The 12305-nt window shown below is 37.6% G+C and overlaps 1 protein-coding gene across 1 annotated transcript in view; it reads left to right on the forward strand.

Annotated features, from left to right (window-relative positions):
* The first annotated feature begins 1242 nt into the window (after positions 1-1242).
* Positions 1243-12305, forward strand: part of TMC1 (transmembrane channel like 1) — a 90217-nt gene continuing 79154 nt past the window's right edge. The window contains exons 1-4 of the mRNA XM_075852111.1: positions 1243-1282; positions 2627-2653; positions 10194-10458; positions 12116-12247. Of these exons, the coding sequence (XP_075708226.1) occupies positions 1243-1282; positions 2627-2653; positions 10194-10458; positions 12116-12247 (464 nt within the window). The remainder of the gene's footprint in view (positions 1283-2626; positions 2654-10193; positions 10459-12115; positions 12248-12305) is intronic.

The following is a 12305-nucleotide window of genomic DNA, read 5'->3' on the forward strand; positions in this document are numbered from 1 at the left end:
CCTCTTTCAGCAGGATAATGCGCCCTGTCACACTGCAAAAATTGTTCAGGAATGGTTTGATGAACATTACCAAGTGTTCAAGGTGTTACATTTTCCTCCAAATTCCCCAGACCTGAATTTGACCGAGCATCTGTAGGATGTGCCGGAAAAACACGTCCGATCAATGGAGGCCCCACCTCACAACTTACAGCACTTAAAGGATCTGCTGCTAACTTTTCGGCACCATATACCGCAGTACATCTTTAGAAGACTTCAATGGGTCAGTGCTGTTTGGGGGGGGGGGGGCATATACAATATAAGGTAGGTGGTTTTAATGTTATGGCTAAACAGTGTAGGTTCAGCTTAATTGATTTAAAAGTTCCTTTGTTTAGGGAACGACTATTGCTAACTTGTAATGTATAGGTATAGCTCGTTCTGTAGTTTAGCACTGGGTATGTATAACATATAAATATTTCCTTACCTACATTGGCTATATCACTTTCTTATCTGATGTCCACCTGGAACACTGTCTCAGGCTGCATGAGGTTGTCTGCTCTTTAGAACTGTTGGCAGCTCCAAAGCAATTGAGCACTGTGTATCACTCTCATATCTGTCCTCACAGAGATCCTGTAACGTTCAGTTCGAGGTTCATATGAACAGAATATATGGGATAGCTCTTGTGGCTAGATGGCGTCCTGTCTGCAATGCAAAACACCTGCTGTCGGAACACGGTATACTTGTTGGAGCTTTTATCCAGAAGGCTCACATATCCACATAACAATTGAATTAAGCAGCTATGGGATGATACCTGAGGTAATTCACTTTACCATCCACTGGTGAAGTAACTGTGTTATGTGCTTACATTGGTAACAGAGTAATAATACAGCAATTCACTACAGGCCGCGTTTCATGGTGATATGGGGAATATTGCACATAGGCTTTTCATGTTACACATTCCTAATTATCTTTAATAATACAAATACTGTAAAAAAATAAATATTGCTGGTCTTTAAAGTTAACAGAGGAAACTTTTTACCCTTTTGACCTTAGCACTGCAATTCTAAGTGATAAACTAAACATTCATGAAATCTTAATGAGATGGGAAATTAGTCTATTCTCATATTTCAACAAGTGACATTACACCACGGTCCTCTCATTGGCAGATACACCACTACTAGTGCAAGACGTTTATCCTAAAACTGTTTTTTCTTATATTTTTTAAAAAGAAAAAAGTAACTTGCAAAGAACACCTGCAAAGTAGGAATGCCCAAACACCAAAAACTTGTGGCCTCTGAAAATGAAGGTAATGCTACACTGATTGTGCAACGTTATCTCACTTTACTTATTTCAACAGTTTCTTCTTCACTTTTCAATTCCAAATATTTCAATGGATTTCTTCTTCTAACAGGGTGAATTTAGTACTATTTATACTAGTACTATCTATACTTCTATTTATTCTTGTACTATTTATACTACTATGCATATTTTCACTATTTATACTACTAATTTGTATACTACTGTTTATACTACTACTATGTATACTACTGTACTATTAAGGCTCTGTTCAGATCTGCGTCGTGGCCTCCGTTTATTACAATATAGTGTCGGTACTGTTGTATGGCGGATACCACTGGTGCCCGAAAGACCCCATTAACTTATAAAGAGGGTCTGACTGGCTGTGTCTTGGTGTCCATCATTTTTACGGAAAGAATAGTGTTGCATGCAGCTCTATTCTTCCCATCAAATCTGACGTAGAGGAGGATCCAAATAGTGTCTCCAATTCAAATGTGAACAGAGACTTATACTAGTACTATTTATACTAGTATTATATGTACTACTATTTATACTAGTACTATTTGTACTACTATTTATACTAGCACTATTTATACCACTATTTATACTAGCACTTTATATACTATTGATGTAAATGTTTGAAGGAAAGTATCTCCTTCTGCATACACTGAGCATGATTCAGCTTTTCAGTGTTTTTGTTGAGTATTTGGTTATTCTAGTATTTCACATTGACATAATAAAGCATAAAACTACATTAAACAAAATAAACTATCTGTATTTACTGAATTGTGCAATTATGCATTAAGAGGTTACTTGCATTTAATTATATACTTTGGGATCTATAGACACACCTTAGTATACAATAGATAAATATGGTATTTTTTTTTACTTGTTTTATATATTGATTTGAAATCAGTAATGTGATTAATAAAAACATTTGTGTAAATATTCCACATATATTCTGTATATTTGTATGCTTTTTTTTCCTTTGTATAGGTACTTATACGGCAAGGGATATAGATTGAACTATATGGTAACATCACTGAACTATTGTATTCTGTTTTTATCCTGTCACAGGGGTGTCATTGTGTTTAATGGTCAGTATATTGGATTTTGCTTCTTTCAGTTGGTATTCTAAGTAAACCAAATATTTTTCCAGAATATGTGCTTTATTTTTGTATATGGTACTTTGACCACTAGGGGCACTACTTAAGTAAATATTTAGTCCTTACTTAGGTACGTAAACATCTGTGCAGTATAATTGTTATGAAGACTGATGTTATTATGTGTCTACTATATTTAAATCCAATGATTTAAATATTAATTGATATATATATATGTTTTTTGCCCACAGTAAAAATTAAGGTGGAAGAAAATGAAGGTAAGATGTAAAAACTGGTTACTCTTTTTTTATATCGATACAATAGAATTCTATTAGGGTTAGTTCACACAGAGTTCATTGGGGCTGATTTTGACATGTAAACCGCATCGGAATCAGCACCGAAAAAAGAACCCCCCCCCCATTGATTTCAATGGGAGGCAGAGGCGGTTTTTTTCACGGACTAATTCTGTCGGCTTCCGAGGAAAAAAAAATGGCATGTTCTTTTTTGCTGCCGTATCCACCTATGACCTCCTATTCAAATCAATGAGAGGCAGAAAAAACCCGCGGCGCTCGTTCCTCAGCGTTTTTTTGCGGCTTCTTTTGCCCATTTTCTTTGCATTTGATTCAACAATCGCAGGCAAAAAAGCAGCGAAAAACTTGGGAAAAAAAGGGAGTTTAAAATCTGCCTCAAAATTCCTGAAGGTATGAGACTGTCAGCACTGATTTATCCGAATCAGAGTGTTTAGGGATAGGCCCAATTGACAAGGTAAATGGTTACGCCCAGTCATCAATTTATTCATACATTTAGAATAGCAGGGGAACAACACAACTGAGGGTTCCAATCTGTCTTTAAAATGCCAGAATTCTACTGTATAGTGTATTATATATATATATATATATATATATATATATATATATATATATATATATATATATATATATATATATATATATATATAGAGAGAGAGAGAGAGAGAGAGAGAGAGAGAGAGAGAAAAACAGAGAACACAGTAACTGCACCAGGACTTCAAGGTGGATGAAAAAGCAGGGTGAATTTATTCACCTCAATACAGCAACGTTTCGGTTCAACAGGAACCTTTCTCAAGCCATAAAAAACTGAACAAAGTGTCAAGTACAAATAGGAGGAGCATACATTAATCAGCAATAAAGTAATCATATGTACAATTCCAATAAAACGTGTATACATATACATCCGTGTATCAAAAAGATCGATCGTGGAGTGCACATATTTTTTCAATATCAGACATACATAGACAATATAAAATGCATGTTTAGTGAATTTATAATACTCAAAAACAGTGTAAAATAGGGCAATTAGGATAATTGGAAAGCATAGCGGAGGCCAATTCAATTTTTATGTAAATAAACTTACTATTTAGTAATCAGTCCATGCAGGGAGGGAGACATCCACATGTCAGGTTCGCGCGTGTCTACTGCGCATGCTCCAAAGATGGCGTCCACACCGGATGTTTAGTCCGGTGGAACGCATCGAGGAGCAAATCGCCATTGCGCATGCGCAGAAACGGAACATGCGTTCCATTCCTACTGCGCATGCGTCAACGGCGATATCAATATATAGAATTTAAACCGATTCAAAGGGAATCATAATCATAACTGGACATAGTCCAGATGATTCAAAGGGCGCAACCATGTATCACTCAAGAAATTTATTGGGTTTTTTACACCATGGCGTTCATAAAGTAAGGCAAGTGCAATAAAAAAATGACAGTACTGTCAGTAAAGCACTGACTCCTATCAGGAATGATTATCACAGCCAGAATCGTCCTAGTTCAATATAATGTGACTATAGTCACCATTAGAGTAGGTAGAGTTATAATGATATAAGGGAAAATTATCATCTCAAACAGGGATATCAAACAATTCCCTAAAAAAAACGCAGCACGGAAAAAACGCATAGTCTGAACATAACGGACCTGCATTAGTTATCAATATAAACTCACTTTTATTAGAATGAATATGGTATAAACATACAAAAAGGAGAAGGTTCCACTCTGAATCTCAACTGAATTATACAATCCATATACAGACACATAACCAAACTTCCTCACTGCATTATAAATTGAATCAATTTAGTCTGAAGAATCTTTTGACTTATACTCCCAATAAAGGGACGTTATAGTCCCAAAGACAAGGCCTCTGCTGCTTTCCAATATCTCTCATATTGCTTAACATACAGTTGTGTATCTGGAAAATATTGAAAAAAAAGGGGGGGGGAAAATATTAATATATAATATCTGTGTAATATAAAAATGAACATAAAATATGTATATTCAAAAGAAAGGTCAAAATAAGACCACAAATTATTTATACATACAAGACACAAATTATACCATCAAGGACATAGACCGATCTCATCCCTATAATTATTATAAGGGGCAAGTTACCCACTTCTATATCAAATATGTGGGCCACAAGGATACTCTATATTTAGCCCCTTAGGAGACATGATTTCCAGACTAAAGATCCACTCTAGCTCTTTTCTTTTAAGAGCCAGACCTCTATCACCACCTCGTCTCAGTTGAGGCACTGAGTCAATAATTCTAAATCTCAACTGTGATAAACTATGTTTTTTTTCCACAAAGTGTCTTGACACCGGTAAATCCTGTCTCTTAGTATTGATGTTTGATTTGTGATTTCTCATCCTGAGGCACACTTCTGTGGTGGTCTCACCAACATAATACAAGCCACAAGGACAACTCAACAAATAAATAACATAGGAAGATTGGCACGTAAAGAAACCTTTGATGTTCATTATTTTCCCTGTTTGTGGATGGTTAAAAGTACCACCCTTAATCATATTATCACATATGTTACATCCTAGACATGGGTAACAGCCATGTTTCGGAGGGGCAAGAAACATTTAACCTTTCCGGTTTGACCCAATATCGGCCTTGACCACGCTATCTTTGATTGTTCTACCTTTCCTAAATGCCATCATCGGCCTTTCTTGAAATTCCGCAAACTTAGGAAAAGCTCTACTCAGTATCTTCCAATCTTTCCTCAAGATCTCTACTCCCTTCAGAGGACAGCACAAACAGGCTCTAACCAGAGTAGAAAGAGAAGTGGGAGGCCCCGCTGCACAACTGAGCAACAAGACAAGTACATTAGAGTCTCTAGTTTGAGAAATAGACGCCTCACAGGTCCTCAACTGGCAGCTTCATTAAATATTACCCGCAAAACGCCAGTGTCAATGTCTACAGTGAAGAGGCGACTATTTAGGGAAGAAGCAGGCAGCTGATATTCTATCTGTAATGGAGTGGCCAGCGCAGTCACCAGATCTCAACCCCATAGAGCTGTTGTGGGAGCAGCTTGACCGTATGGTACGCAAGAAGTGCCCATCAAGCCAATCCAACTTGTGGGAGGGGCTTTTGGAAGCATGGGGTGAAATTTCTCCCGATTACCTCAGCAAATTAACAGCTAGAATGCCAAAGGTCTGCAATGCTGTAATTGCTGCAAATGGAGCATTCTTTGACAAAAGCAAAGTTTGAAGGAGAAAATTATTATTTCAAATAAAAATCATTATTTCTAACCTTGTTAATGTCTTGACTATATTTTCTAGTCATTTTGCAACTCATTTGATAAATATAAGTGTGAGTTTTCATGGAAAACACAAAATTGTCTGGGTGACCCCAAACTTTTGAACGGTAGTGTATATATATATATATATATATATATATATATATATATATATGGTACATGGTACATAGTTAGGCTGGGTTCACACGACCATGTTACGTCCGTAATGTACGGAACGTATTTCGGCCGGAAGACCCGGACCGAACACACTGCAGGGGGCCAGGCTCCTAGCATCATAGTGATGTACGATGCTAGGAGTCCCTGCCTCTGCGTGGAACTATTGTCCCGTACTGTAATCATGATTACAGCACGGGACAGTTGTCCTGCAGCGAGGCAGGGACTCCTAGCATCATACATCACTATGATGCTAGGAGCCCGGCCCACTGCAGTGTGTTCGGTCCGGGTCTTCCGGCCAAAATACGTTCCGTACATTACGGAAGTAACATGGTCGTGTGAACCCAGCCTTACATAGTTTGTACGATTAAAAAAAGACCCATGTCCATCAAGTTCAACCAAGGGATGGGAAAAGGGAAGTAAAACATTTCTACACTTAGGATCTAATATTTTTTTGTTCTAGGAAATGATCTAAGCCTTTTTTAAAGCCATCTACTGTCCCTGCTGTGACAAGCTCCTGTGGTAGACTATTCCATAAATTCACAGTTCTCACAGTAAAGAAGGCTTGTCGCCTCTGCAGGTTGAACCTTTCTTTTTTCCAGACGGAGGGAGTACCCCCTTGTTTTTTGAGGGAGTTTTACATGGAACATGATTTCACCATATTTTTTGTACGTGCCATTCATATATTTATATAAGTTAATCATGTCCCCCCTTAGTCGTCTTTTTTCAAGGCTAAATAGGTTTAATTCTTTTAATCTTTGCTCATAACTTAGATTCTCCATGCCCCTTATTAGCTTCGTTGCTCTTCTTTGTAATTTTTCCAACTCCAGGGCATCCTTTCTATGAACTGGAGCCCAGAACTGAACTACATATTCTAGATGAGGCCTCACTAATGCTTTGTAAAGTGGTAATATTACATCCCTGTCCCCAGAGTCCATGCCTCTTTTAACGCACGACAATATCTTGCTGGCCCTTGAAGCAGCTGATAGACATTGCATGCTGTTATTTAGTTTATGATTTACAAGTACACCCAGATCCTTCTCAACAAGTGACTCCCCCAGTGTAGCTCCCCCTAGGACATATGATGCATGCAGGTTGTTCGTACCTAGGTGCATAACTTTACATTTATCTACATTAAACTTAATTTGCCAAGTAGATGCCCAAACACTCAGTTTGTTTAAATCCGCTTGCAATTCACGAACATCTTCCATAGTCTGAACTATATTACATAGCTTGGTGTCATCTGCAAAAATAGAAATAGTACTATTAATCCCATCCTCTATATCATTAATAAATAAGTTGAATAATAGTGGTCCCAGCACGGAACCCTGGGGTACACCACTTATAGAAACAAACAGAAAATAGAGAGATGCCTCCAGCTCACCTTTTGACTGGACTTATATTTTGTAGTCCTAGCGCTCGGGTCCTCGTGACGACACACGACTGACTGATTGTTTGTAGAGAAAAAACTTCAAGCCATGAATAAGAACGCAGACAGCGTTCGAAACGCGTAGGCTATCTACCTCCATTCTATATTCCCAGCATTGCAGGACATTATCACCAATATGCTACCGATCCAATTTTAATGAAGAAAATTAAAACTTAGAAAAAGTTTATTTTTAATTACCACAGCGCTACACCACTTATAACCGGGGACCATTCAGAGTAGGAATCATTGACCACAACTCTCTGGATACGGTCCTTGAGCCAATTCTCAATCCAATTACAGACGATAGTTTCTAAACCTATAGTCCTTAATTTACCCATTAGACGTCTATGAGGGACAGTGTCAAATGCCTTTGCAAAGTCCAAAAACACTATATCCACAGCGGCTCCTCTGTCTAGCCTTCTGCTCACCTCTTCATAAAAACAAATCAGGTTAGTTTGACAACTTCTGTCCTTAATAAAACCGTGCTGGCTGTAACTTATAATACTATTTATTGTCACATAATTCTGTATATAGTCCCTCAATAGCCCTTCAAACATTTTCCCCACAATGGATGTTAAGCTTACTGGTCTATAATTACCCGGGGAAGACCTAGAGCCCTTTTTGAATATAGGCACCACATTTGCCCTGCGCCAGTCCCTTAGCACTATACCAGTCACTAGAGAATCTCTAAATATTATGAAGAGGGGGACAAAAATAACTGAACTAAGCTCCTTAAGAACTCTAGGGTGTAACCCATCTAGTCCCGGGGCCTTGTGTACGTTTATTTTATTTTATTTAGCCTGCACCATATCTACATTCATCCAATTCAGTATATCAACTGATATATTAACATCACTGGCACCAGCTATATCAGCTGCTCTTTCAGGTTTAATTCAAGGGGTTGTACAAAAATATCCCGTGAAATGTTTAGGAATTGCAACCATTTTTCTACACAACCTCCTCATTTCAGGGGCTCAAAAGTAATTGGACAAATTAACATTACCATAAATAAAATGTTTTTGTTTTTTTTAAATCTTTGTAGAGAATCCTTTGCAGGCAATGACTGCCTGAAGTCTGGAACCCATGGACATCACCAAACGCTGGCCTTTACTGAAGCGGTCTTCAGTTGTTGCTTCTTTGTGGGTCTTTCTGCCTTAAGTTTTGTCTTAAGCAAGTGAAATGCATGCTCGATCGGGTTGAGATCCGGTGATTAACTCGGCCATTGCAGAATATTCCCCTTCTTTGCCTTAAAAAACTTCTGGGTTGCTTTCGCAGTATGTTTTGCGTCATTGTACATCTGTACTGTGAAGCGACGTCCAATTAACGTTGCTGCATTTGGTTGAATCTGAGCAGAAAGTAAATCCCTGAACACTTCAGAATTCATCCGGCTGTTTCTGTCTTCAGTCACGTCATTAATAAACACTAGTGACACAGTGCCTTTGGCAGCCATGCATGGCCATGCCATCACACTGCCTCCACCATGTTTTACAGAGGATGTGGTGTGCTTTAGATCATGAGCTGTTCCAAGCCTTCTCCATACTTTCTTCCTCCCATCATTCTGGTACAGGTTGATCTTAGTTTCATCTGTCCAAAGAATGCTGTTCCAGAACTGGGCTGGCTTCTTTACATGTTGTTTGGCAAAGTCTAATCTGGCCTTTCTATTTGTTAGGCTGATTATTGGTTTGCACCTTGTGGTGAACCATCTGTATTTGCTCTCATGAACTCTTCTCTTTATGGTAGACTTAGATAATTATACACCTACTTCTAGGAAAGTGTCCTTCACTTGGGTATATGTTGTGCCAGAGTTTTTCTTTACCATGGAAAGGATTCTGAGATCATCCACCACTGTTGTCTTCCGTGGACGTCCAGGCCTTTTGGAGTTCACGAGATCACCAGTGCGCTCTTTTTTTTTTTTCCAAGAATGTACCAAACTGTTGATATGGTAACTCCTAACATTTGTGCTATCTCTCTGATGGATTTCTTAATTTTTTCGGGGCCTAACGATAGTCTGTTTCACTTGCATTTAGAGCTCTTTTGACCTCCTGTTGTAGGTTCACAGCAACAGCTTCCAAATGCAAAATTCCACACCTGGAATCACCTCCAGACCTTTTACCTGCTTAATTGATGATGGATTAATGAGGGAATAGCCCATGCAGCCCATTAAATAGCTTTTGAGATAAATGTCCAATTACCTTTGGTCCCTTGAAAAAGAGGCAGCTACATATTAAAGATATCTGTAATTCCTAAACCCTTCCTCAAATTAGGATGTGAATACCCTCAAATTAAAGCTCAGAGTCTGCACTTAATCCCATATTGATTATATAACTGTATATTCAATATGTTTTGGTAAACCGCTAAAATGCCAAAACTTGTGCCACTGTCCAAATAACTCTGGACTTAACTGTGTGTGTGTGTGTGTGTGTATATATATATATATATATATATATATATATATATATATATATATATATACAGTTACTCACTCAGTACTTAAAGTGTTTCTCATTAAAGCGTAAAAATTGCTTCTCCTCCAAACAAATGACACCAGCATAACGCATAATTAGTCTACACTTTCTTGATGATAATAATAATAATATATTGAACTAATAATGTCATCTTGTTTTGGAGACATTTTAAAATTGTTGCTTTTTGTCAAAGGTGAAAGGGAAGACTCTGAAGGAGAGGAAAATGAACCTCCAAAACGTAGAGAGAAAAATTGGAGAGTACCTGATATGAAGCCTTGGTTGGCTGAATCTGATGATGAGAACCAAACTCCCACAAATGAGGAGACAAATGAAGAGGATGGAGAAAACAGTCCTAATGGAAGAAGAGGAAGAAAAGGAAGGAAAGGAGATGGAGCAGCAAACCGGAAAGCAAGGGAAGCTGCCAAGAAGAAGGACAAAAAGAAAAAGGATGCTGATGAGTAATTATTACCTTACTTTACCTTATTTTACTATGACTAGTGAATATAAATATTAGATAAAGTAGTAGATCAGAAAATTACGTTTGTATAGCACGTACAAATAATATGAATGCATTTGCCCCATCCAGATACAGACTGAATGGTTTCTGATCTATAAACAAAGTATTGTCAGCGAATCCTATAGTTAGTTTGACTTTGCAGTACATACTACTGTGCTCTGCCCCCCAATGTTGACCACTTTGTGAACTCATTGGGAGTCATGTAGCAAACAGTTTTCTCTATGTGTAATTATGGCAATTATTTTCACCAAAAATATGATGTACATATACAGGCTAGCCTAAAAGTTCAGGCTTCTAGTTCCAGTCCAAGTTGCGATTAACTCATCAAATGGAGTGCAACATTTTAAACATTTGTTGCAGATGCCTCGATTTTGCATGGCATTAAAATTAATACATCATACAAGCAGCACTATTGAGATATAAACAACATTTGTTTTCTGTGATAATCCAATTTTAAAGCACTAATAGAATACTTTACCCTAGAATAAAATTGTAACACTGTTGCTAATAATCATACTAATATTAATATTATAACATTGGATTTTTACAATGGATTAAATATTTAGAAATTCAGGAAAAGAGATGAATACATTTATAAACCAGTAGAAATGATCTCTGTGTCTGTGCCATTGAAGAAGTAGACAGCTTTTTCCATTGCCCCTATTCATCTCTATGAAGATTGGCTGCGCATATGTGGATAGCTTTTCCAGCTGATAATTTATTAAATAGCAACAACCTTCAATCCATGGAATTTCCATAGCTGATATTTAAAGAGGCTCTGTCACCAGATTCTCAAACCCCTATCTCCTGTTGCATGTGATCGGCGCTGCAATGTAGAAAACAGTAACGTTTTGTTTTTTTTAAAACGTTCATTTTTGGCCAAGTTATGAGCTGTTTTATATATATGCAAATGAGCTTTGAAATGGACAACTGGGCGTTTTTTTTTCGTTATGTCCAACTGGGCGTGTATTGTGTTTTTAACTGGGCGTGTTTACGTGTATGACGCTGACCAATCAGTGACCAGTCAGCATCATACACTCATCTCCATTGATTTACACAGCAGCGATGTGCAGCCACATAAACAGAGATTAACGTTAATCAAGTGTCCTGATAATGAAGTGTCAGGATTCTGAATACACATGACGTCCAGGCTGGATTTCATGTGTATTCATTATCAGGACACTTGATTAACGTTAATCTCTGTTTATGTGGCTGCACATCGCTGCTGTGTAAATCAATGGAGATGAGTGTATGATGCTGACTGGTCACTGATTGGTCAGCGTCATACACGTAAACACGCCCAGATAAAAACACAATACACACCCAGATAAAAACACAATACGCGCCAGTTGGACATAACGAAAAAAAAAAACGCCCAGTTGTCCATTTCAAACCTTATTTGCATATATATATATATAAAATAGCTCATAACTTGGCCAAAAATGAACGTTTTAAAAAACAAACAAACGTTACTGTTCTCTACATTGCAGCGCCGATCACATGCAATAGGAGATAGGGATTTGAGAATCTGGTGACAGAGCCTCTTTAAGACATTGTGAATAAGTTTAGAAATAATTATTTTTGCTATTGTTATGTAGGTCTGACGAAGAAGATGACATAACAGAAGATGAACTAGACAAGCTGAAAGAAGCTGTGGAAGAGAAAAAGAAACTGATTGCTACTATAAGGAACAAACCATGGAAGATGAAACAAAAGCTGGAAGTCCTAAAGTAAGAATTGCCAAAGGTGCACTAATAAGTATAAAACAAATAACTAGATAACTCGTAA

This window comes from Rhinoderma darwinii, chromosome 1 (genome assembly GCF_050947455.1).
Source record: "Rhinoderma darwinii isolate aRhiDar2 chromosome 1, aRhiDar2.hap1, whole genome shotgun sequence".
In the NCBI taxonomy this organism is placed as follows: domain Eukaryota; kingdom Metazoa; phylum Chordata; class Amphibia; order Anura; family Rhinodermatidae; genus Rhinoderma; species Rhinoderma darwinii.